We start from the raw sequence: 25,456 nt of genomic DNA, 5'->3' as shown, positions 1-25,456 counted from the left end.
AGCCGGAACTCGATGCAGCCCAACTGAAGGCGGACGAGGGGAGGCCGAAAGAAGGAGAGAGCCCAAAAGAGGGAAAGAGCCTGGAGCGCCGGCCGGGCGGCCGCGCCATGGAGCTGCCGCGGTAGCGCCGGCACCTGCCATGGGGAACGCGGGGCGCAGCGGCGGCATCTCTCGATCCCGGCGAGCCTGTGCCGCGCCCTCGTCCCTCCCCCGGGCCGCAGAGGAAGCGGGGACACGGCGGCTCGGGGCGTTGCTGCCCGCGGGGCCCGGCGGCGGGTGAGCGGGGCCGGGGCGCCGCGCGGGCCGCGGGGCCGGCGGTTGCAGCGGTTGCGGGCGGGCCCGGCGAGCCGCAGCTCGGCCAGCCCGGCGTGCCGAGCCCGCAGAGCCGTGTGCCGCGGGGCCGTGCGCTAGGGGAACGTGAGTCAGCACCGCAGCCCCCGCCGTTGTTGTGGAGCGGGAAGCTCAGCTCTCTGCGCGGTCCTAGAGCGCAGGAAGCAGCCGCAGCTGCTAAAAGCGCCCGGGCTAAAAGCGCCACAGTTCTTAGGGGCCGGCCTCGGCTCGGCGGTGACTGAGCGGCGCTAGGCTGGAACTCGAGTCTCGGCTCTTGCTGGGGTTTCAGGCTCAGGCATGTCCTTGAGCTGCTACGCTGCAGCTATGGCTGCTGGAGGAGTGTACGTATTGGCGTGCTTGGTAGATAAAACCGTGTTTCACATATTCGGAAAAATACGGTAGCGTGATTCGAGTCGGAGTCGTTCATCACTTATTCTGGTGTCACTGATAATTGAGAGTGAATGATGGAGAGTTGTTGAATAGAGATAGACTGCACAGCCGAAGAAGGGCTAAAATGGAAAATGCTGTATAGTTAAACGAAACTTACAAAGTGAAATTACATAGTATGTTTTATTTCTGTTTAGATAATGGAGGCTCATAGCCCTGACAGCCTTCACAAGAGTGAATCACCAGCTTCTGAAAGTGAAGACGAGATTGAGTTTATTGGAGTAAGTAAACTTTGTACTGGAAATTCACTACTTGTTTTAAAAAATACACTTTCACTGTCCAGTAAGCAGGAGTGTGGTCTTCATTGACTCTGTTGGTGATGATATTTTGATGTAAAGCATTACTCTTGAATATAAAGATAATTTCATTTTTGGATATTTGTGGCAGATAACAACTTGATCTTAAGGGTTTATGTGCCCTTTCTTGGAAGGGTATAAGATGGTGGCAGTTGGTCCTGTAGAGAAAATGTGGCCTTGAGTATCCAAGCAGGTGAGAGGGGTATTACAGTGATCAGTGAGGTATATGAGAAGGGACTGTAGATAACTTTCCTGGTAAATGCATTGCATAGCATTTTGCTCTATGAATAGTCCCTCTAAAGTTAAATAAATTTGCGCTGCTCATTCTGCAAATCAATGTTGAAATCACTGTACTCAATTTAGAAGAGGAAGGAAATAATGAGGCATTAAACAATCCTCTCAAATTGGGAGGCGCTCTTTATTGTACAACACCTAGTCTAATGCTGACATGCTTTATGTGAATGTAACTTTAAGATGCTTGTATCTGTTGGATATCCAAGAGAAGCAGAATATTTTCCTTGCTGCCTGTGTTCTGACCTCAATCTGTCATCACTGAAGTGGTGCTGGATGGCAGGATTACGTAGAATCATAGAACTGTTTAGATTGGAAAAGACCATTAAGATCATTGAGTCCTATTAACCCAGCAGTAAACCATGTCTCTAGGAGCCACAGCTACACATCTAAAGATGTTTTTCTTGAAGGAACAAGTCATGTTACTAAGGTCAAGTGATTCAATGATGCCAGTATTTTTGTAGAATTGTCTCATTTTTGAACAATATGCTGAATAATTATTAGATCCTCTCCCCCCTGCCCCCTTCCCCATTTTGTAGAGTGTTTGATTAAAGCTGAAGTTTAACATACAGACTTTTTCTGCAGGGGTATTTAGGTACTCTAGTATGAAACATAGGGTTTTGGGGGTTTTTTTTGCAGAAATTATAAATAGTTGGTTATCTCTGAGATGTCTTAATATTTTGGTTGATTTGGGCAAAATTGATTAATGAGTTCAGAGTTCATTATATAAACACAAGTATTCATGTGCATCTGCAGAGAAGGATTTGGGATTGTTGGTGGATGAGCTGGCAATGTGGGATTGTTGGTGGATGAGCTGGCAGTGTGTGCTTGCAGCCCAGAAATTCCAGGCTGCACCAAAAGCAGTACGGCCAGCAGGGCAAGGGAGGGGATCCTGCCCCACTGCTCTGCTCTGCTCTGATGAGACCCCACCTGCAGTGCTGCATCAGCTCTGGAGTCCTCAGCAAAGGAGGGACATGGAGTGAGTCCAGAGGAGGGTCTCCAAGATGATCAGAGGGATGGAGCGCCTCTCCTGTGAGGAAGGACTAAGAGAACTGGGATTGTTCCACCTGGAAAAGAGAAGGCTTCAGGGTGACCTAATTGCAGCCTTCCAGCACCTGGAGGGAGCCTACAGAAAAGATGGAGAGGGGCTTTTAACAAGAGCATACAGTGAGGGGACAGGGAGGAATGGCTTCAGAATAAGAGTATGTTTAGATTGGATATCAGGAAGAAATTCTTTTCTGTGAGGGCGGTGAGGCACTGGAACAGGTTGCCCAGGTAAGTTATGGATGCCCCCCATTCCTGGGAACGTTTGAGGCCAGGCTGGAGGGAGCTCTGAGCAGCCTGGTCTAGTGGAAGATGTCCCTGCCCGTTGCAGGGGGGATTGGGACAAGATCAGCTTTCCAGCCCAAACCTTTCTATTCATTTTCTCAATTTTTCTCAATTCATTTTCTTCAAACTGGGCAATGAGGTTAGTATAGCTTGGAAGAATGTGTAAGGATTGAAGGGCTGCTGGAGCACCAAGAACAGTAACTGAAAGAGAAAACACTTCTGGCTACCTTTTTTTTTTTTTTTTTTTTTTTTTTTTTTTTTTTTTTTTTTTTTTTTTTTTTTTTTTTTTTTTTTTTTCCCTTGGCTTTGCCTGTGGAAAATAGGGATCCTTTGTGGTCCCAGTGACTATTGCTTCTAAGAGAGGCTGCGATATATAGGAAGATGACTACTCCGATTTTGTGCAGGATTTATATCCTGGGGTGAAGAGTTTACTACTGCAGTTCATGAGTATGAGAAGAAAGGTGTGTAACCCTGGCCGTCACCTAATATCAGCAGTATGTCTTCAGATCTCATTTGCTCCTCTGAGGGAAGGTGACTTTGGATTTTGCAAAAGGATTTGTAGGCTTCTTGGTTAGCTTTAGATCTTCATTTCCATATAATAATGTGTATGACTGAAAACTTACACTCTTCATAAATGTTATGGATGGATGCCTCCTGATTATCTGCATGTCCTAAAGACCCAGTGCACAAGATAGCACTGTATAACATGAGTAAGAGAAGCTACTGTTGAGAATTAGAATTAGAGAGCAATCTGTGCTCATTTTGATAGAAAACAAGTAGCTGTAGACCATGTGACCTGTGGTTTTTCTTCCTTTTTTTTTTCTTTCCTTCTTGGCGGTCAGATTTGGGGTTTGTGTGGGTTTTTTATTTCTTTGATCAGTTTTTCTTTGTTGTTTTGGGGTTTTTTTTCTACTTCATTCACTTGTACTAAGGTGTCTGAATTCATACTGTAGGACTATGCTTTTGCTCCATCAAATAAGGACTTTTTGTCAATCTGCTGCTGATAGAGATTTTCAGCTTTTGTGGTCCGATTCACCCTCACTCAACAAACTTGAAACTATTCTTCCATAATTTTCCACCTTTCACTTCTTCATGAAAACGTATTTTGTCCATTTAAAATCATAACGTTTTAAGTTTTGCATACCACCAGTGCAAGCTGTTCCGTGTTCTTAACATAGGATGGTCTTGCCCCCATTTTGCTTACTTGAGAAGGAAAAGGCAAGAGTGAAGAAATTCACAGTTGTAATGCCTGGTGAACAAATAGATAATTCAAGTTGCCAGAGTTGGTACCAAAAGCGTTGGATTCTTGGTCTAGCATAGAGGAGAGTTAGTTAATATACCAAATCAAGTAATGCACTAAAACATGGTAGTTTACTGATTAAAGATTTTGCTTCCTTTCCCTCTGTGGTGTTAAATATTAGATATTCAGAATGAAGTTTTTGTCTCTCTGGCTTTTAGTTGCATCACAGCAGGAGCTGAGTAAAATGGTAGTGCTGTTAGGAAGCAGCTCTTTTATTTCTGCACCCATCCCAAGTCAGCCACGGATTTGAATTTTTGTATTTGCTAGATTATAAAGTCAAAACTTGTTAACTGCATATTGGTTCACAATCTTGGTCAGTTCTTAGCAGTCTTAAAAGTTGGAAGTCTGCTGGGACAAAGATTTAGAGTACAAATAGTACAACTTGTGTAAAAATTTTTAAATTTATTTTAATGTAAACTTGTTCTGTGGTGATAAGTATGTTTATATGTATATACACAATTATGCTCACATAATTATTTGTCAAAGGTGAGTTTGTGGTCACATACACGAAAGCTAGATTCATGTTTTCTGTATGCTAGTGTGTGTATAATTATGCAGAAGTTTAATTATGCTGGGTTTGTGTTGTTTACCCAGACTGGGCATTTGGTCTGAAGGCACATAAAGCTAAACCAACAAACAAAACACCTTGCATGGTGTGTCAGGGGACAAGGAGTCTGTTAGCTAGGCCAGATCAACAGAAGATCAAGTGCAATGAGGAAGGGGGTGAAAGAGAGACCACAGTTTAGGGGTTTTGGAGAAAACCTTGAGATAAAAATGAGCTTCACAGAACTCCTTGAGAAGAAACTCTCGTTGGAGGTAAATATGAGGCTTTGTCTTTACCAGTCACCAGTGGAACAAATATGACTATTAACAGTTAAACTGGGTATTTTGCATAGCATAGTGAAATTACAGTTCTTTTGATGCTTCCAGGCAAAGCTGTATAACAGCAGAGATTCCCCAGCTGCTTGGAGAATTAAAAACTTAGAAATTCTTCTAGTCACAGAAGTATCTATGATTTTTGTCTGCTGTTCAGTGGCATGACTGTTGGTTTGTGAGAAGAATGGCATTTGACGATTGTTTAGGGAACTAATTTAGAAGTGGATCATGTTGGGGGTTTGTGGTTTTTTTTAGCTTGGGTGTTTCTTTGTTTTGTTTTTGGTTGGTTGGTTGGTTGGGGGGGGGGTGGTTTTTGTTTGTTGTTTTTTCTTTCAATGTGAAGGATCTGCTGCTAAGATGTAAAGACTGAGCATGTCTTAGTGCTAGGACATCTGAATACTCCTATGTCTTTCTGGGTGCCAAGTATGACAGTGTAGTCAGCTAGAGAGGCCCCAGCTTTCAGCTGTTCATAGAGAGCTTGTCCATGTTGGTTTTTTGAAATCACATTCTTTGTGTGCCAAGATTTACTCCCCCACTCACCCGGCGGGGAGTTACAACAGACTGAGGCTCTCTGGTCCTCACCTTCTTAACTCTCCTATTGTTACCCTGGTTTTTCTGAGTTTTTTAAAGCCTTTTGAAATGGAGTCAGACCTTTAGCTACTGTACAATATTAGGAGCAGTTTCTACCTTTTTCCCACATATGTAGCATAAACAAATCCTTTGATTTTCATTCTCTGTCCTTTGCTTGCATATTTCTAACCTGAAAACAATTGTAACTGACAGTTGGTCTAGCCACTGAGGCTGAGGGGTGGAAAACCCCAGAAGCCAATGTTCAGCCAGACCCACAAATGTATAAAAAGTAAGAAATAAACAAGGAAGCGCTCTCTCTCTGCCCTGACTCAGCTTGAGCTGGATCGGAGAAAGTCTCTGCCCTGCGAAACTTCTCATCTCTCGTGTGATTGCTTTGCGTATCACAATCACATCCTATAGTGGTGGGATCCTCAGGGCTGGTACCATCTTTGCATTACTGTTTAGTCAAACCATCTGGAAAATAAAGTAATTAAAACTCTCATAACTTCCAGTGTGGGGCTTGTCTTGCGTGGAGGTAAACAGTACACAAAAATTGCATAGAAAAAGGCACAGATTTTGGAAGGAAAAAGAACATTTCATGTGTGCAAAAAATATTTAAACAAGTGTAATAATTAAATTTATTGTTTTGATCACTTGAACGTCTAGGCTTGAAAGCAGGTTACTCTGCATTTCAGCTGTCAATTTTGTACGTTTTGATTAGTTGTTGAGCCCTGAGAGTAAGTAAACCCAAATAAGAAAAATCTCTGTCCTTGAAGAAGCTGTTAGGATCAGAGCTGAACATTTCCAAACACATTATTGAACTGATCGGACAGTCCAGTCCAGTGGTCGGAGTGTGTCTGTGAACTCTTACTTGCTAACACCTGTTTAATAAAGGTTTAATTTCTTAAAAGTGTTGCAGGGCCTGTCAGTGTCTACAGAAGAAAATCTGCAGTGGATTTTTTTTTATATATATTTCATTTTTATTTAATTATAAAGAGTTACTTTTTGGGGGTAACTGGAGGCTGACAGCTTGATTCGTAGAAGCTTTTTTCATCTCTCCAAGATTTCATCCCTTTTCTGCCCAGTGAGACAGAGGACTGTTCATGCCTGGCCAGCTGAACAGCTTTACTGCCTTGAAAGGTGGAAGAATGTAAAGAATGAGATGCATTAAGAGCAGCAGAGAGGATTCCTTGCTGCTTTTCTCTCTGCTACTCATCATGTGGCAGTAGGTCTTCCTAGCCTGCCCTACATAGTTGATTGTTAATATCTTGAAGAAACTGCCAATATAAGGCAGAGATGGTACATTTTATCTCTGAGGAAGACAATTTAATGCTTTTGTGTGTGCATTTTTTACACTTTGTTTTCCAGGAAGGACCTTTAAGGCCTGTCCTTGAATGCATTGATCTTGTCAGCAGTGGGGATGAAGAACCTAATAGCAGTTCTAATTTTCATGTGAGTATGTCGTAATGTATTTTAGGACATCTCGGCTGAATAAAATGATTGGTCTTCTGTATTTTTTCCTATCAGTTACTCTTCACAAAAGCCTTGTTAGATGTATTTTTAACAAGTACTAAATAACCAGTATTGAATTATTTTGATTTTTCTACTTGCTGTTGAGTAAAAAGCAAGAATACCAGCACTTCACTTTTTCCAGAGCCATTTTTTCTGCCTTGAAATCACTTGGTACTTTTATTTGTCTTTCAGTCATCTTAATAAATATGTGGAAATAAAATGTCACTTTACATGCAGCCTCGGAAATCGGGCTGTTCTGTTTCTAGCCTGAAAACACATCTGGTCTACTACTAGACCTTTTCTTTCTAAAATAACCTTTTAGGAACAATAGGTTGAATGACCTTGTTTCAGTCACAGTCTGGTCTTATCCTAATCCTTCATAATCCATTCTAAGAATGTACAAGTCAGAAGCAGGCTCTCAGGTTTATTTGTCCCCCAAACTTATTCTGCCTGCTCTGCAAGGCCTTTGAAAGGGACATTGATAGACCCTACTAGAGCTGGTCTTGGCAGCAGTGACTATCTTTTGACTTTTGTTTTCCTGTGCTGCAGCAGAGGATGTTTGTAATAAACCTGATTCTTAAGGAAAGGTGATCTTTTGTACATGCACAGGCTGACATTACAGGGATCATTACTAGAGCTGCCTGTGTAAGAGGAAACTACAGTATGTGGCCTATCCCTTAGGCTGGAAAAAGCTCATGATCTGCCTTTTTGAGGATAGTGCGCAGTGTTAGAGCATGAGTGATAGCAGTTTTCAGGTTTTTAGATGAGTTGCATGTTGGCTTTGAAGTCAGGAGGGATTTTGCTTACTTAGAACTTACTTAGCTTTGCATTTGTTGGAGACTTCTAGGACACACAGCACAATCATGCATGTTTCTCTGCTGCGTCGTGATGGTAATGTTTATGTTGAATTGTCTTGAGTATGTGGAGGAGAGGGTTGTTTTATTGTGGTTTTTTTACCTGAAGTTACAGATGCCGATAGAAAGGAAGAGAAGGCTACAAGGTAGCTCATAGAATTTAGGATAAGAGTATCTTTACTGAATTATGTGATGCTTGGGCGTCGCTTTTCACTGTATTAGTGTCTGTTACATATCACCTAATAAGAGTTTAACTTTTCAATTGTAGAGAAATACTAAGAGTAAGGATCACATTGACTATCAGAAGGAGCGAGTTGCATCAACCCTGGATCGTCTGGCACGCCGTGTTGAGGTAGAGAAACAGCAAAAAGAGGAGAAAAACAAAGCCTTTAAGGTATTGGATGTGTTTTATTTTGGAAGAATTGCATAATAAAGGCCTTGTAGTCTCAAGTTCTTTGTTTCCACTGCTAAGTAAATAAAAAAATTGGTGAGGCATGTCTGGAATTAGCACCTAGACTTCTATTTCTAGGGCATCCTGTGAAACACAGCATGGACTTTCTCTTTTCAGTGGCTTTTAACTGATCAAATTTCTGGTCTTTTTGCATTTCCTAAGGGGGGAAAAATTAAATTAATGAAAACCAATGGCAAAAACTTGTGTATATAGCAGGGAAAACTTAGTATCAATTATTCTGATATTCTAATATTTCAGTTAATTGAAAAATAACAGTTATCACAAACCACCATGCAGCAAGCCTTGCTATTTACCTGCTTTTGTCTGAGATTTTTGGGAAGCTGTTTGCCGCATTAAATCTGTGTCAGGTAGTATTTCATAATGGGATAAAATTTTCAATGTTTATGGCATAATTTTAAAGTTGAGTCCTATTAGTTGCACTTTGCAGCCATTTGAAAAGAACATACTTTTTACTTTTATTACAAACTGGGAGATAACAGTCAGTGGACTTAATGGTAAGACTGCTGTCAGTGGGAGCTGGACATCTTTAAGGGAATGGGATTACAAGAACTTCATGGAATTGAACAAATATAAATGCAGAGTTGGCAAAATGTGCTGACTTCCCATTTTCTCAACTCTGTTATTGGCTTTTAAAATCACATAATTCAACTATAGTTACAGCTTGTTACAGTCTATGGTAAACTATGCAACTGTAGTACAGTGGAGTAAAAGGCTAGATTAGATATAGTCCAAGGTAGCCTTGAAGTCTGGAGGCCTACTCCCTTCTGTCTCTTCCACTTTGAATTTGGAAATCTGTTTATGTCTCCACATGCAGTTTTTCAGCTGTTAAGTGGAGTCAGAGATAACTGTAGCTTTTAAAGCAGCTAGAGAATGAAGGTTAAAAGATCTTTTTGTTAAAGGTGAATATTTTCCTCCTGCTTGGCTCTTCACTCTTCATCAGGTAATGCAAATTGCACACTTAAATTTAGTCTTCAAAGTGGAAACACCTTTTTTTCTTTTTCTATTGCATTCTTTTTTTATTGTATTAAGTAGAAGTCAGTGGAGTTGTAAGATTTTTTTCCCCTCACTTAGGCTTTTGTGGGTGTGTTTTTTAGGAACCCGTATGTAAGTTCTGAGATACGTACTTAAATTTTTTTTTTTTTTTTTAATATGATCACAACCTTGTTGGGTATGTTTTTCCCCTTAGGAGAAAGTTGATTCCCAATATGCTCATGGGTTACAAGAATTAGAATTTATTCGGGAGCACAGTGATACAGAAGCTGCAAGGTTGTGTGTGGACCAGTGGTTAAAAATGCCAGGTAAGAATAGAAAACTAAGTTTGAGTGATGGTTTCTAAGTCCTGCATTACTGAGTAGAACATATGAATATTGTGTTGAGCTTGCAGGTGCCTTGGGTATAGCAAAATCCTACAATAATAATTTTGCTAGAGGATATAATTAGGAAGTTCCTAAAGATTTATTTCTATGAAAGCTACTCTTGTAATGCTTTGCTACTTTGAAAATTAAAGATACGAAGTCTAAAAATGAGTAAGGCAGTGTTAATTATTTTTATAAGCAAAGTTGCTGGGAAGAAAAAATATTGCTGTTGAACTGCAGCTTAGGGAAGTGTAAACGTAACTTCACAATGCTTAATGAATTTAAAATACTGCCTGGAGGAAGGGTGTCAAATTGTTCGAAAAGTTACACTACTGGGAATTGAAGAGACAGTGGAAGAGCAGTCTTATGTAGTAGGATTGAAGGACAGTGCATGGATTGTCAGTTTGTTTTTAGGAATCACTACAATTTGATTCTGGAATGTTTTAGGGCTTGTGTGTTCTTTGTTTTCTTAAGCCTCTGTAATTCAGCTTCTGGTTAAGTACTTTGTTTTGGAACACAGGTCTGAAACCAGGCTCTGTTAACGGTGGAAGAAGGGGTGTTTATAAGAGGACTGATCAGAGTCGAGTCAACAGCAGTCCCAAACGTTGTCCTGTGATGCATTGCAACAGACAGTTTGATAATATACATCTTCTTCTAGGTCACCTTCAAAGGTAAGGAGATACATTGCAAGAGTTCAGTGCAAGGAATAGTATAAAAGAGTATGTTCTAACTTAGGACATCAGCATCAAGTCTGCTTTAAACTGCCTGTACTGACAAAGCTCCATTTTGAGAGCCACTTAATATGTTACAATGTATGTAGATGAGCTTCATGGGGGCTTTTGTGGTTGGTTTGGTTTAGTTTTTTACTTGGTGGGCATGGTTTGTTTTTTTCATTCAGAATTGACGTCTTCCTCTTGTTGAGCATTTTTTAACATCTTGAGTTTTTTTGAGAAGTAAGATTTCTGTACTCCAGTTTAGTTGTATCGTCATCCCAACTTGAAATAAACCAAAAGGCTAACTTATACAAGTTGATGGTAAGATAAAAAGAAAAGCCTCTAATGCAGGGAAAGAGGAACAAAAGCAATAGGCTATCTGTTCATAGTTGATCTTGCTAGTCAGTACTCAGTGTGTCTGTGTTCAATTCCAGCAGATTTGAACTTTGCCTTTTAACTGGTCAATGTGTCCATAGGCAGGATGGTGAGAAGTTGAGAGGAGTGTCATGGGTTAACCCCCATAGGCAGCTCAGCCCCACACAGCTGCTCACTCACTCACCCTAGTGGGATGTAGGGTAAAAGTGAGAAAACTCTGGGCTGAGGTAAAAACAGTTCAGTAAGGAAAGCAAAAGCTGTGCATACATGCAAAGCAAAATAAGGAACTGGCAGACGGAGCTCTATCACACATGATAGTTACTTGGAGTAGTGGCATTTGTCTTCCTCCTCCACCCAACTTTTACTGCTTCCACCCATCTTTTATTGCTTAGTATGGTGTTTAATGCTGTGGGATGTCTGTTTGGCCATTTGAGGTCAGCTGTCCCACCTGTGTCTCCCAACATTTTGCTGGTGGGACAGTCTGAAAAACAGAGAAGACCTTGACACTGTGCAGGCGCTGCTCAGCAGTAACTAAAACTTCAGTGTGCTATCAGCACTGTTGTTCATAAATCCAAAACACAGGAGCCATACAAGCTGCTACAAACACATGAACTCCATCCCAACCAGAACTAGTACAGTGAGATAGACATTTTTATAATTTATTTTTATGTAGGAAATTAAGGCTTTGTTAGTTCTCTTAAAAGCAGTATGATTTTTCTGCAGAGTGGCCATTTTAACACATAAGCTGCAGGGAGAATCATCTCTGAATAGGACACTTGAACTGATACATTTCATGATAGGGGAAGTAAGGAATTTTTTATAGTTTCAGTTGGTTAGATAGGGGCTTTTTGTCTGATAACTTCAAAGGACAGAATTTTTCCCATTAAAAAAAAGTTATTTGACTGTTTAGAGGGGACTACTTTGTTAATTATTTCTTCTTCTCCAGGTTTGATCATTCTCCTTGTGACCCAACAGTCACCTTACATGGACCCCCACATAATGCTGTTGCCTGTGTGATATGCTGTGAAAGATTTTCAACCTCTCAGCAGTACAGTGATCATCTTTTATCTAAGGCAAGAGCATAAGGATAAATAACTCGCCTGACTGAATGTAACAGAGGGTTTAAGACTTAAAATTATGCATTGATTTTTGGTGGGGTTTTTTGGTTTGTTTTTTCTTTAATCCTCTTTCCTCTCTTTTACTCTTCAAGATATTTTTCTCTGATTCTGCTGTGTTTCAAACACCTGGTGTAGCCTGACAGTATTCCCTTTAGATGTGACCATTAGGTTGTACTTTTTGGTAATGCTTTCAAGAGGACCATAGTTCTGTCTTGAACCTCTGGTCCATCTGTTTGGGTTGTTGGTGGGTATTTCCTTTTATTAGCATTTCCAAAACTATGAAAGGTAAAGACAGAAAGTTAGGGTGAAATAAGGGACAGCAAAGAGAAGCAGCAGAAAGGATATAGGGGTTTTAATTAAGCAGTCTGCTGTTGAATTGGATATCGGATAGCATTTTAAAAATTGGGTGTTTTCATAACAAATACTCTTGTGTAGTCTCCAGAAGCTGCATTCAGTTTGGGGAAGTTTAGAATTTTTGAAAATCAGACTAAATTTTGCTTGTAGTAATAACTCTTGCTATGTAGTCATACCTGACAAGCTGAAAGATTGCATCCTTGCTCTTTTTCCTTTTCTTCGAAGTTGTGTACCTCTGATGTGTCAAGGACATTAGCAGGAGTAGCAGCTAAGGTGGGGGAAAGGCAGTGAGTGTCTCTTGCAGACAGCGACAAGATGGGATTACTTTGTTGGATAGGGAGATAATCCTAGTCAAAGCTCTGAGCATATAGTAAAGATTCGTGGAGTGACATAGAAAGAAGCAAGCAAAAATATCAGAAGCAGGACTAAAGGATTTATGCCTTGAAGGCAGAGCTCTGAAGCTGATGTAGAAGGCAAAGCAGGTGGAAGGAGTTCACTTCTACGAAGGTCGCAGACCTTTCAGGCTACTCTGAGGAGCAGCATTTTGGGGAGTTAGAGGTTAGCAGGATTAGACAAGAAATGACATGAGAAGAAATGACAGCTGCCTTACTGATAGAGGGAGCTTTTTCTGAGAGCCTGGGTAGAGAGGATGGCTAAGAACTGTTCTTAGCCACAGAATCATGCTATGCTGGAACCCGTAGTCCCTGGGAAGATGCTTACTCCCAGCGGTGCAAGAAGGGGATGGAGAAATTGATGGTGTAGTAAGGGTAGATGAGTAGCTGGGTTTGGCAGTGTTACTTTGGCCAGTTCCTTGTGTCTTGTGAGCTGAAGTGCAGAGGGCTAGGCTGAGGATAAATACAGATGTGGTAGCTGAAAACCTAAAAGTGAAAATATTACCACAGAAATGAGAAGGAATGGGAGTACATGAGAACTGGGACTGGTTTATTGACTTAATTTTTTTTCCTAAATAGATAATTTTCTCTTCCAGCTAAATGAAAATGATGGGCATAAAAAAGGTATTCCTCCACAGCATATTCAGTGTTTTGCATGCCCAAACTGCTTCCTCCTTTTTGCCAAAAGAGATGAGTGTTTGCAGCATATGTCACAAGAGAACCACTTCCTCCAGGTTTCTGAACCGAGTGGTACGTTACTACTATGTGTATTGCTTATCATTTTTTCTGATAATTCATCCTTAAGACAGAAAATTACTTATGTTTTCCTGCTGCATAAAAAAGCTTTAGGTTTTAAAGTTTGTTATTAATAAGTTCTTGGCTTTCTTTTAAGATCTTAAATGTGATGCTTTGAAATTCTTTTTTTTTCTGTAGAAATGATTCCTTTATCACACTTGCTGTAAAGAGATGCTGTTGAGTCTCTCACATAAGCATCTCATCCTCCAGTGACTCCATGCAAGTGACTACTTTCCTGAATAAGTTTACATTTAGCATGTTGGTGGAGACTCAGAGCAAAGCACATAAATTTCTTTTTCAATTCCAGTCAGAGTGGCTGTTGCGTTCTCTCCTGTTACTCTACTGTCTCTAGTGTGCTTGGAGGCTATTTTTTTTGCCAGTGTCCTTTGCATTCCTGATGGCAAAGACTCGTGAAAATGTCTTCTCCCTATAATTGCAAATTTAGAATGCTTAGCTGGAGCATTGCTGCCAGTCTGATGGCTTGCATGGACTACATGGCTGATGAACACTGAAATACTGGTTATATTGTGAGCTGGCAACATCCTGAACCATGCTTAATAAAGTCCAGAGGAGAGATCTGTCTGATCACGGTGCTGCAAGCAGGGTTAATGCCCAACATAGCTGTAGTGACTTGGTTTTTTTGACATAAGCAATAGTCATTAAAGTATTTACTTCAATGTTAGCTAAACTGCTAAGTGGCCGTATTTTAGATATTGTAACTCTCTGGACAAGCCTACATCACCAAAAGGCTTAATATAGTTACTTTGCATCTTCATAAGTGTATCTTCAACTTCTGCCATCCCCTAGAGTGGCTGCAGGAGATGTCCAGAAAAGGCTGGCTTTGAAGGAATCCCCTGCAGGTCAAGTCAGTTCTGCTGCCTTCATGTAGTGAAGTGACAAATCAGCTGCATGGTTATACTTTCCCTTATGCACTGTCACTCTAATGTACTTTTATTCTCAAATACGTTATTTATTCTGAACGTGATGACTGCAGATGCTTTTAAATTCAGGTCATAGGTTTGAAAAAAGTTTACTGGTGAGCTATTGCTTTGAGAAGATTAGAAGCACAAGTTAGTGTTTTCTTCTTTAGAGATGGAGAGTGCTTAACTCAGAACAAAAAATTGAGTGCTCCATTTTTTACTTTGCATTAGTAAGGCTCATGATTAATAATTGTCAGCATAGCCTGAGATCTGCCAGTGAAGTTAGCTGAAAGGCATAACCTCAAATTACTGCCTGCTGATCATCACATTTTACTGAAACAGAAAAATTAAAGAGAATTTACCTGCCTGAGAAGGTGCAGAACATGAACAATATATAACCCACAAACCATTTTCAGTAGAATTTTCTTACTCGGCTGGTACCAGAAGTTACATGTGGAATATATATTCAGAAAACCAGAAAGTCTTGCATCTAAAAATTTAAGAATTAACATTAAGGATGGGAAAGAGAGAAAGAGATGGTCAGGGTATGTGGGAATCTGTTAAATTATGTGCTTTAAAAAAAGTACTCTATGGCTTAAAACAAAATTTTATGTATTAAAAGTAGACAGCTGATAATAGGTGGAGGAGAAGAAGGTAAGAACCTTCCTAAGAAAGATATTGACCTGGCATTGTAGGATGAAAAGGGAAGTAAAGTCAGTCCCCAGTATGAAAAAGCAAGATGCAAGCAGATTTGGGTATAAGATAGTTATAGAAGTTTAAAAAATTAGTTACAGCTTCCATTGCACAGTTACTGTAGCTCAGCTGACATTTGTTAACTTGCTTTCTAAACCCTGTGACAAATGAGTAACATTAGAAATTATGTCATCATAGAGCTGAAATTCTATGGAAAAACTCTAATGTGTGGTTACACTTTCTGCCATTCCGTTGTATAGATGCAGTGAAGTCTGACCGGCCACTGCCTTTTCCATCCTTTGCAAAGAACCTCTTGATATCTCTGTGCAAGGAGGTCTCCTTCCAAGTGAAGTGTATGTCCTGCTTCAAGATACTGCGCTCACATATGGAATTAACGGCTCATTTCAGGTTTGTGAAGGGCAATTGTCTTTGTAATGGGACCATCCCTAGATCAATGACAGGTATGCAGACAGGCTTTTAGCGGTACTATTGGATTTCAGGGCAGCTAGGACCGTCTGAAGGTTGACTTCCTGAATAAACAAAAGTCTGTCCCCTTAACTTTACCTCACACTGTAGAAAGCTGATCAGTGTCAGGATTCTTTTTGTGTTTTCTGTAACAGAACAACAAAACCTATTCTCTGTTCCACTATGTCTATGTTGACAGCATTTGATTTTGAAAATGTGCAGTCAAAAACAAAAGCATCAATCTACATGCTAGCTTTGGAAACTAGCACCTAATTATCTGCAAAGTTCAGAGACTAAATGTACATTGCATGGTTTTGTTGGCAAGCTGGTAGGTGGGTTAAAGTACATAGAGGACACTGTTTCCAAGCATTTACTGCTGTAACTACTTGGAAATATATCAAGTACATCTGAAAAATGTGTCAGGTTGTGATATAACCTCTCTATGTTTTTAATCCATTCTAGAACACGTTGTTATAATTCTGGGCCCATGGCACTGTCAAAGAAAAGCATCTCCCAAGTTGCAGAGATATTTAAAATGAAAGGTCACTGTGAGAACTGTGATGAACTGTTTGCTGACAAGGATCAGATGACCCAACACAAACAAACCACTCAACATAACATTAGAGTTTTTACTACACTGGAAGAGTCCATCTTGATGTTCTGCCATGTCAATGGAAAACATAAAAATCAATCTCATTTGTGCTACGTTGTGGAACGGTCAAGACCACTGCTTAAAAGACATTTGAGTCCAGATGAGTCCTCCAGCGAAATGGCATCTTCTCCTTCAAAACGGAAGAGTAATTTAAAAGATAAAAGTGAAGATAAAGTCGCAAACCAAAGTCAAGGTAGTGCTTGCAAAGTAAAAGCCTGGTTTTGTGAATGCCTTCAAAAGTTTTTTACAGAAGAGTCAGTAGAAAAGCACATTTTATCAGCAAATAGGATCTGTCACAAGTGTGCTGTGTGTGGAAAGCTGGCTGAAAATTCAAGCATTATCCGCCTGCATATGAGTCGGTTCCATGGAGGAGCACATTTGTCTAATTTTCTTCTCTGGTGCAGAGCATGCTCTGTAGATCTTAGAGAAGAGGATATTATGGGACACATAACTGAATTTCATGGTGGACATAGTTACTACTATGAGCAAGAAGCTGTAGAAGATGAACCTATGCCATCTGCTTCTGATGCAGTGAGCATTTCTCCAGGTGGAGATAAAGATTGCATTTCTGGCCCTCTGGAACGCTCGCCTGAAAGTGGTCCTGTCGTGGGAAAATGGCAGTGCCGCATTTGTGAGGAGATGTTTGAGTCTGAAGAGAGTGTTAAACAGCATTGCATGTCCTTAGAAAGCCATGCATTTCACAGGTACTCATGTGGCTTATGTAGAAATCATTTTCGGAAAGTAGGAACGCTGCAGCGGCACTTCCAGGAGCATCATAATCAGGAGATACAGACTAAATACTTCTGTGGCCTTTGTGGTAATCTCTTCTTCAACACAGAGGAAGAATTTCTAACCCATTACAAGGAGCTTCATAGCATGGACTATACATTTGTGCCTGAGCAGATGGAGCTATCAATAAAAGAAGATGAGGACTTCCTCCCAGTCGAACAAGGAGACCGTTTGACCTGTGGTTGCCGGACAACTTATGTCTCCAGGATAAACAGGAGGAACGATCATGAGAACTGCCAGAAGGCCTTGCTGCAGAAAGGACACTTATGGTTTCGATGCTGCTTGTGTTCTGTAACGGCACAGAACATTGCTGATTTGAACAGTCACCTCGAGAGTCACACATCAGTAAAACCTAAGGGAGAGATGTATGTTGTTAGATGTGCTGCATGCAACAAAAACTTCGATGACCTTCAAAGCGCGCATCAGCACTATCACATGAAACACTGCTTCTTGCAGAAACCTGATCTATCAAGTCTTGCATCACAATCAGAGGACACAGTATTCAAATTTTCAGCAAGTGGGGCTTGTGCAGTCAGAAAACCTCACGGGCAACAATTTCAAGCATCTCCATCCAAAACTCAGGACAGACCACAGTTTTCTCCTCTGCAGGGCCCAATAGAGGGAAAGAAAATAAAGAAAGAGGACTTAGAACAGTCTGAAGAACTTAGTGAAAGTATGTAGAAAATTTCTTTCAACATTAGAAAAGTATTGCTGTCCTTAATGCACTGTTTCATTGTCAGTACATGTTACATGCCATTTGGTTGCATCCAGTTTATAAATGAGCTCAGAATTTAGTACTCCTTATTTCTCAAATACTGAATTCTCAGTACTTGAATTTCCAAAATTTGGAGTCCACAATTTATTGTTATATGCCATATGTATGAAGTCTTGGGGAAAAAAAAAAACCAAGCAGAAAGGCAGATGTGAGAATCCTGAGACTGAAACATTTGATTTTCAAATTAGTTTGGAGCATAATTTAGTGTTAAAAGAAAGAGGATCATGAAGGGATGGTCCCAATTAGGGATCTAATGCCTAGAACTGTAAAAGTGATCTGTCATACACATTCAAAAGAAACTTGCCTTCTTTATAAGTATTTATAAGCCTGTTAGTGCTTTCTGTGTGGGCAGTACTGTTATATCACCATCATCTCAGCTTTCTTAGCTTGCCAAAAAGCAGAATCAGTTGAGAATTTATATTCCTAGTACGTATTTTTTTCCCCTCAAACATGCAATTTTTTTCGCAAGTTCATTTTCACTTCTGAGAATGCTGAAGATGTACCTTGCATTCAGAAATTGGAAGTGTTCCTTGATTACTAGTGGTATCATAATGCTTTTGATTAAGAGGTTGACACTTATGTTGTGTACAGCAAAAGGTACATGTCTAAACATTTTATGTGCTTTTATGCATGCAAGCAATTGAATGTCACAAAGACTTGCCATAGTCAGGAGTACACAGCTGGATATTAAATGAGTTATTAAAAGGTCTTGATATAAAACAATAGCTTTCTGTACTTATCACGAAACTATCCAGGTCTATGCCATCATATAGCCAGATTCTGCTCTTCTCTCTAATTTGTACATTATTAAGTGACAATCCACTTTAGTTTAAAATTATACAATCACCAAATAACGTCATGTTTTGTAACTTTTCTTTTTGTAACTTTTCACTTATATATGTGACTAAAAGAATTTCCAAAAGCAAGTTGGTTGACCAGAAAGTCACATGAATTTTAAATGTGTCCTTTTTATCCCATTGAAGATGGTGAACTTCCTGATCTTGACTATCTGCGTACCATGACTCACATTGTGTTGGTGGATCTGGACAACTGGGGAAGCTTTTTCACACAGCTGCCAGCTAACCTGAACCAAGGGACATTTATCTGGGGTTTTCAAGGTAAAAAATATTTGAAGTACATTAAAAGATAAGATTAACAACTCTACACGTGTACTTGAGCAGAGATTGCTTGAATCTGAGAGAATGAAGAACAGGGGCAAGTAGGCACTAGGCTTCTAAAGTTGCATTGTCACAGGCACCATGTAAGAGAAGTGTTCTTCAACTTTTCAAACTCCATCTAAACCTCCACTGCTCTTACTATTCCTTGTAGAATAGTTCCAGAATTGCAGAACTGTTTAGGAGTCTTTCCGGCTTCCCTCAAGAGCTTAAGCCGTATCATATTTTCATAATTATCAGGGCAGCCATAAGAGATTATATGAACTCCTACATCCTTCTCATATGGCTGGGATTTTTTATTTTGGTTTGGATTTTTGAGTTCCAGAAGGCATGATTTTGCACTCTTAGACATTTTGTTCTGTCTCTGGCTTGTTCTGTAAAGGGTGGTCCTGGGTCATCCTGTACAACAATAGGTGTGTGTCCCATCTTGAAGATACCAGTAATTGATGGAATTCACATTGTCATGGGTTTGATAGAATGATGGAATGGTTTGTGTTGAAAGGGACCGTAAAGATTCTGCCATTTTGCAAAGTCTGCCAGTAGTATCCCTTTAACTTGTTACTTCTGCTTACCTTGACTGTTTCTGAACCAACTGCTTGTCCCCCTCATGCTTTTTCTACAGATTTTCTCTGTATCTACCTTTAAAATTATTTTGTCTGGGGTACATTGATTTCTTCAGTAAAGTGTAGATAAGCAATAGTTTCAGAATATTTATGGCCTGAAACACAAACATCATCTTACCAGATTTGTAGGTCAGGTGTGTTTTGCACTTGATAAACTATTGCACTGCACTTCCTTGCTAAGTGTTTTTTACTGTCTCTTTCCATAAAAGATAATCAAAGATATTCTGAAAGCTAAGAGTTGTCATACTGCTCAGGTTGAACAGAAAAGCCTGTTGATGCCTGGGTAATTTTTTTTTTTTTTCCCCCTCTTAGGAACAGATTTTCCAGTTAGCTGATGAAAGCAGAGCAAGTATAACTGTTAATATAAAGTAGTGGAGATTGAACCAGTCATCTGTGATTCTGAACCTGTAATCTGGTATCTGCTTGTTAGGAGTTTTGGGGATGAATCCTCTCATTTTCCCTGTTAAAGCAGGCTATTCTCCAGAGTTTCGTGTTCTCCTCCAGCATTACTTCTGTATCACTATCTCTATTGTCATTACCTCTGGTCTTTCTGTAACAGTATTCTTGTACACATGCAAGCCACAGAAAACACTGATTCTGAGGTTTTAAATCAGAATGTTAAGTGTTGGAATGGACCTTAGAGATCATCTAGTCCCAGCGCCTTCTGCCATGGCCAGGGACAGAGAGGTGTCCTCTCACTAGACCAGGTTGCTCAAGGCCTTATCAACCTGGCTTGTAATACTGCTGGGGATGAGGCATCCATGACCTCCCTGAGCAACCTGTTCCAGTGTCTAACCACCCTCACAGTAAAAACTTTCCTTCTAATATCAAACCTAAAATCCTTCTCTTTCAGTTTATGTCCATTACTCCGTGTCCGTTCCTCCTACAGTTCCTGCCAAAGAGTCCCTCTCTGGCTTCCCTTAGGCCACTTGATATACTGAAAGGTTGCTGTGAGTTCTCCACACAACCTTCTCTTCTCCAGGCTGAACAGCCCCAGCTTTCTCAGCCTGCCTTTATAGGGCTGGTGCTCTTACCAGCTTCCTGATCCCTTGCCTGGACTTGCTCCAAAAGTTCCATGTCCTTCCTGTACTGGGGAGACCAGAACTGGACACAAGTAATCCAAGTTGGGTCTCACAAGATAAAAGGTATCTCACACTTTCCATATTATACCTAATGGTCCTAGGTTTCTATTTCATCCATATTGCTTGGCTGCTTCATTTATGTACATTCTCTTTTCTATATGGCGGAGCAACCTGTTGTTTGTTCTTAATATCTTTTGTAAGGCTTTTCCCAGCTTGAACATCTGGGCAGATTTCACTTCACCTGTGTACTCCTTGAATTCTGTAGTGATTTGGGATTTAGTTGTAGTTTTTAATTGCTGAAGGCAATTAAGACTGTTTATATCTACAGTTATTCAATCTACTTGGCCTTGGAAAAACTTTGTCTGCTGATAAAAATAAGAAACTATTAGGAACCTATGTCTGGATACTCTGGGTTTTATAAAGGATTATTTAGTAATGAAGAATTTCCCCACATGAATTCAGATACTGGCTTTCAGTCATACTTCATTCTATCTAATTTACTCAAAATTAATTTGTCATTAGTTTATTTAGGCTTGTTTGCTCTGACAAGGTCTTCTGTGCTATTCCTGTTTTCCAAAGTTAAAACATAGTTTTGATGCATTAAGAGAAAGTTGGTTGCACCTAGGGCTGCCTGAGCTGTATTGTCAGAAATTTCTATGCTGACTTACGAGAAAGAAATAATCACAGTATAACCATAGTGTTACTAGTGTATCAGTAGGAACCCCTGCTAATACAATACTCTTACCCAAAGGTACCTTTGTGCTAGTTAACACTCTGAGCCCAGAGATGTTCCAAGCACAGGTGCCTGATGGCACGGCACAGCCAATATCAGCACCATGTGATCATGGTATGCAAAGCAATCACATGGAGACAAGAGATGTGCAGGGCAGAGTTGCTCCTCAGAGAGAGAGAGAGCAGGGCCGAGAGCCCCAGCCTGTTTCTTTCTTACATTTTATACATTTGTGGGTCTGGTTGTGGATTGGCTTCTGGGGTTACTACCTTTCATTCCAGTGACAGACCAGCTGTCAGTTACAATTATTTTTAGGCTAGAAATATGTAAACAAAGGACAGGGAATGAAAAACAAAAGGTTTGTTTCTGTTTCCCATGTGTGAGAGAAGCGAAAACTGCTCCTAATATTGTGCAGAAACTAAAGAAACTGGCTCCATCTTATGAGCAAGTAGAAGGCTTTAAAAAACAGAGAAAAACCAGGGTAACAGCAGCACTCAATTCCATACTTCCTAATGCGTTTGCTGCATGCAGGCTGCCTTGTGGGAATGGCCCCTGAAGCACATGAACTAAAAAACATGCTAAAGAGTTACGTGTGAATAAAATAGGCCATAGTCATATTAAAGAAACATTTACCAGGTTTAGCATCAATTATATTGATTTTGAGCCTGGAACACTAAGGCTCCCAGCTACATCTGGATCTATTGTTGTAGGTACCCTCTCATAATAATGGTTTGTATAGTTACTTGAGGCATGCTGTTATTGTTTGTTTAACCTGTGAAAATACAGCAACATTTTTTTCCTGCATTTCCCAAACAGCATTTCTGAATTTTTAATTATTATTTTTGTACTATATATCTGCATTATTTCTATTATTCCTGTTTCTTGTATAGCCTTAGCTTTGCTTTGAGTTCCTCCATTGTATTGCCTGGACTCTATATTGTTTCTGACTTCAGATACTCAGTTGTCTTTCATCCATTTGTGGGCTAACATATTAAATAAATACGAATCTGTTTTTGTTTTCAGCTGCCCTGGTCAAGTGCTTATGTTGTACATTTATGCAGCCAAAAATCAGGGCTGGTGATTACAAGTCTTTCCCAAATAGGGACTGAGGGCTGTCACAGCAGACAAGAACAACTTGCAAATAGCATTTTTTTCTTATGGACATGGTCCACTAAATCATTTCTGTGTACACTTTAAAAAATCTTTGCAATCATTTTTGATATCATCTTTTTGCCATTAGGCTGAAAAGGTGGGGGGGAAGCAGGAGAAATCTACTGAGGAATGTTTTTCTTTGTCAGACTGCGTGTGGACACGTTGGCATAAACCATCCTCAGCAGCCTGTTTACTTAAGCATTGGTTTCCCATGTCCTCACGTGAAGTGCCATCAGTAACTGCTTTCATTTTCCATTCAAAATCCTTTCTTATATCCAGCCACTCTATCATCTAGCAGATAAAGCGACATTTTTTCCTTCAGGTTGCAGACTGGTTATTTCTTAGCCATTAGAATGTTACAAAATTCTTAATCACTCTGGTCAAATTGTCCTTCCATTTGCTTGCCTTTTTATACTGTCATGTGTATTTTTATGGTGCAGGCTCCTCTGGTTTTTTCCTCTATTCTTGAGACACTTCCTGCTTCTTTCCTTTCCCTTGCAACTTGTTTCAGTCTGGTGCTGGTTTTGTCTGCAGCAGGCACTTTACTCAGCTCATCTTTATTATCCACCAATTTTTTCAGCCTCTAACTACATGCTTAGCAGCACTGTTTAAAATGCCTGCATTTTTTTTTTAGTTGTAGCCCATTTTGCTCATCCTTGACTACATCCACAGATTTGTCAGGACTCTAGCATTTCTCTCAGGTGTTGCTCCAGTTCTTGGATCTTCTTTTTAATGAGTTCAGACATGGAATGTGTCAGGCAGTTATGGTACATGTTGACTCTGTAATTCCTGTGGTACAGGTTTCCCTAAGAGAAGCATTTCTGTTACTTGTACCGTTTCCAGAGCTCTTTTGATTCTGTACATTAACTGTAATTGTGCTTCAAATTGGAGAAAAGCACATCCTTGTGTCTAAAAGCACATGATATCTAGAGGATAAGTTTTTCAGGAACTGAAGAAAAGAAATTGTACAAAATTGGTAGAGTAGCATCAGGCTAGCTACTTTTTTGCCTTCTATCTAAAGAAAAAGAGGGCTGGAGGGATTTGGGTTATATGTTTTTCTTAGCTTTCACAGTGGTCAAAATAAATTGTGTCTTTATAGACAGTTTTATATTCGATTTTGCCTTCTTGCATTCTTAATTCATAGAGGCATTTCTGCCCAAACCCGTGGTTTGTTTGTTTTTAATGTTTGTCTTTTTTTTACTATTATTCCTCTTCACTGTATAGGAGGCTACAGCAACTGGAAGCCTCCAGTGAATTGCAAAATTTACAATTATCTTAAGAGGATTGGATGTTTCTTTCTTCATCCACGTTGCAGTACCAGAAGAGAGGCAGCAGACTTTGCTCTCTGTGTTCATGTAAGTTATAGCATGCTTGCTTTATTGTGTCCTGTACCTAGAGAAGAGTGGCAGATGGTATCTGCTATTGATGTTAAGTACAGATGCAGATGACATTTTTAGATTCTTTCATGATACTTCTGTGTCCCCTCTAAAGAATGATAAACCTGGATTGAGTGGAGGCAGGTGGCTGAGAAGTGACTTAAAAATTAGCCCAAATAGGACAGCGGTCTGTTGTGGAGGGGAATGGAGCTGGTTAGGGAATGAAGAGTGAAAAACCTGCACTTCTTACAGTTTCTGTTTAAGAGTGATGAGTAACTCCTTCATCTCTTCAAGTAGCCCAAATCTCAAGCCATCTTTGCAGTGGAGTTGAATGGGTTTTACAGACCCTCTTGAGCTGATGAAGAGCAGTGCCTTCATGCAGTAGACTTTGGGCTTTGGTAGGGTTGGGGATGTGCAGGTGCGAGATGGGAATCTGGGATGCCATGGGGACTTGTGTTCCTAATGTAGAATCATAGATTTTAAGGTTGGAAAAGACCTTCTAGATGATCAAATCCAGCCATCAACCCAGCCCTTAAGCCATCAGCCACAGTCATTAAGCCATGTCCTCAAGTGCTATATCCGCATGATTTTTGAACACTTCCAGGGATGGTGACTCCACTGCTTCTCTGGGTGGCCTGTTCCAATGCTTGGCAACCTTTTCAGTGAAAATCTAAACCTCCCCTGGTTTAGAGGGGAGGTTTAGCTTGAACCCATATAGTGCTTTATCAGTTTGATAAATTAGTACCTATCTAACTGTATAAGCACATTTTTGCAACAGTGGTTTTATCTTTCATCATGTTTTTATGTTACCCTTAAAATGCTCTGCAGAGATGATTTGTTTTATGTGGAGACAGTTCTAAAAGGCTGCTTTTTAGGAATTTGTTCCATACTCCATCTGTACTGTTCTGGTAGCCATCATCAGTATCTATTGTACATAGAAAAGAAATTAGCATCAAACTTTTCAAACAGTGCCTTTCACTGTGGGGTGATGTGGCTTGGATCACAGAGGAATAAGTTGCTGGAGAAAACTTTCCAGGGATGATCTGTCTTGCACAAGGCTAACCATGAGATAAAAACATGATCTCTGTTCAACACTTGTCATTTGTTTTGTATAGGCTGGTCGTCTGGATGAGCACCTTCCTAAGCAAATTCCTTTCACTGTTCTTTCTGGAGACAAAAGCTTCCTGGAGCTGGAAAACCAATTTAAAATGACCCAGCGGTCAGCTCGCATCCTGAATCCTCACCACATTGAAGGAGACATGATGTGTGCCTTGCTAAACAGCATTTCAGATATCACAAAAGGTAGAAAGTAAACATTAAACACAATTTTTCCAGTAAACTGCTAAACTTTCCAATAAAAAAATGGAACACTTACACTGGTAACATAAAGGGTTGCTTGGTGCTTCTTGTGTTATAGTGGTATTTCAGTGAATAATAGATCAGAAAATCATTATGCTTGGGCATGTTTTGAAAACAGACTAAATTAAGCATTTTTATTCAATATAACAAACTCTGTCATCCCTGTATTCTTTATTATTGCAGGAGATAAAACTGATGCTTGAGCCTGAGAGCTCCTTTCTAGTTAAAAAGAAGCTGTTTAAAGTACTCTTGTGGGCATAGTTATCAGTTTGTGCTCAGATCTGTT

General features: G+C 40.0%; 1 protein-coding gene across 3 annotated transcripts in view; it reads left to right on the top strand.

Annotated features, from left to right (window-relative positions):
• Positions 1–25,456, top strand: part of ZNF451 (zinc finger protein 451) — a 38,598-nt gene continuing 13,142 nt past the window's right edge. For 2 of the 3 annotated variants that reach the window (XM_040058697.2, XM_040058695.2), the window contains exons 1-13: positions 1–276; positions 915–998; positions 6,808–6,891; positions 8,074–8,199; positions 9,464–9,575; positions 10,153–10,303; positions 11,667–11,793; positions 13,181–13,334; positions 15,253–15,400; positions 15,920–17,571; positions 18,657–18,791; positions 23,660–23,790; positions 24,927–25,113. In XM_040058697.2, the coding sequence (XP_039914631.1) occupies positions 918–998; positions 6,808–6,891; positions 8,074–8,199; positions 9,464–9,575; positions 10,153–10,303; positions 11,667–11,793; positions 13,181–13,334; positions 15,253–15,400; positions 15,920–17,571; positions 18,657–18,791; positions 23,660–23,790; positions 24,927–25,113 (3,088 nt within the window). In that variant the 5' untranslated portion in view covers positions 1–276; positions 915–917. Of the gene's footprint in view, positions 277–439; positions 672–914; positions 999–6,807; positions 6,892–8,073; positions 8,200–9,463; positions 9,576–10,152; positions 10,304–11,666; positions 11,794–13,180; positions 13,335–15,252; positions 15,401–15,919; positions 17,572–18,656; positions 18,792–23,659; positions 23,791–24,926; positions 25,114–25,456 lie in introns of those variants that run through there. The other variant, XM_040058696.2, reaches the window with a different exon arrangement.

Source organism: Hirundo rustica, chromosome 3, assembly GCF_015227805.2.
Source record: "Hirundo rustica isolate bHirRus1 chromosome 3, bHirRus1.pri.v3, whole genome shotgun sequence".
Taxonomy (NCBI): domain Eukaryota; kingdom Metazoa; phylum Chordata; class Aves; order Passeriformes; family Hirundinidae; genus Hirundo; species Hirundo rustica.
Note: the sequence above shows the minus strand (reverse complement) of the source record. Positions and strands in the feature narration are given on the sequence as shown.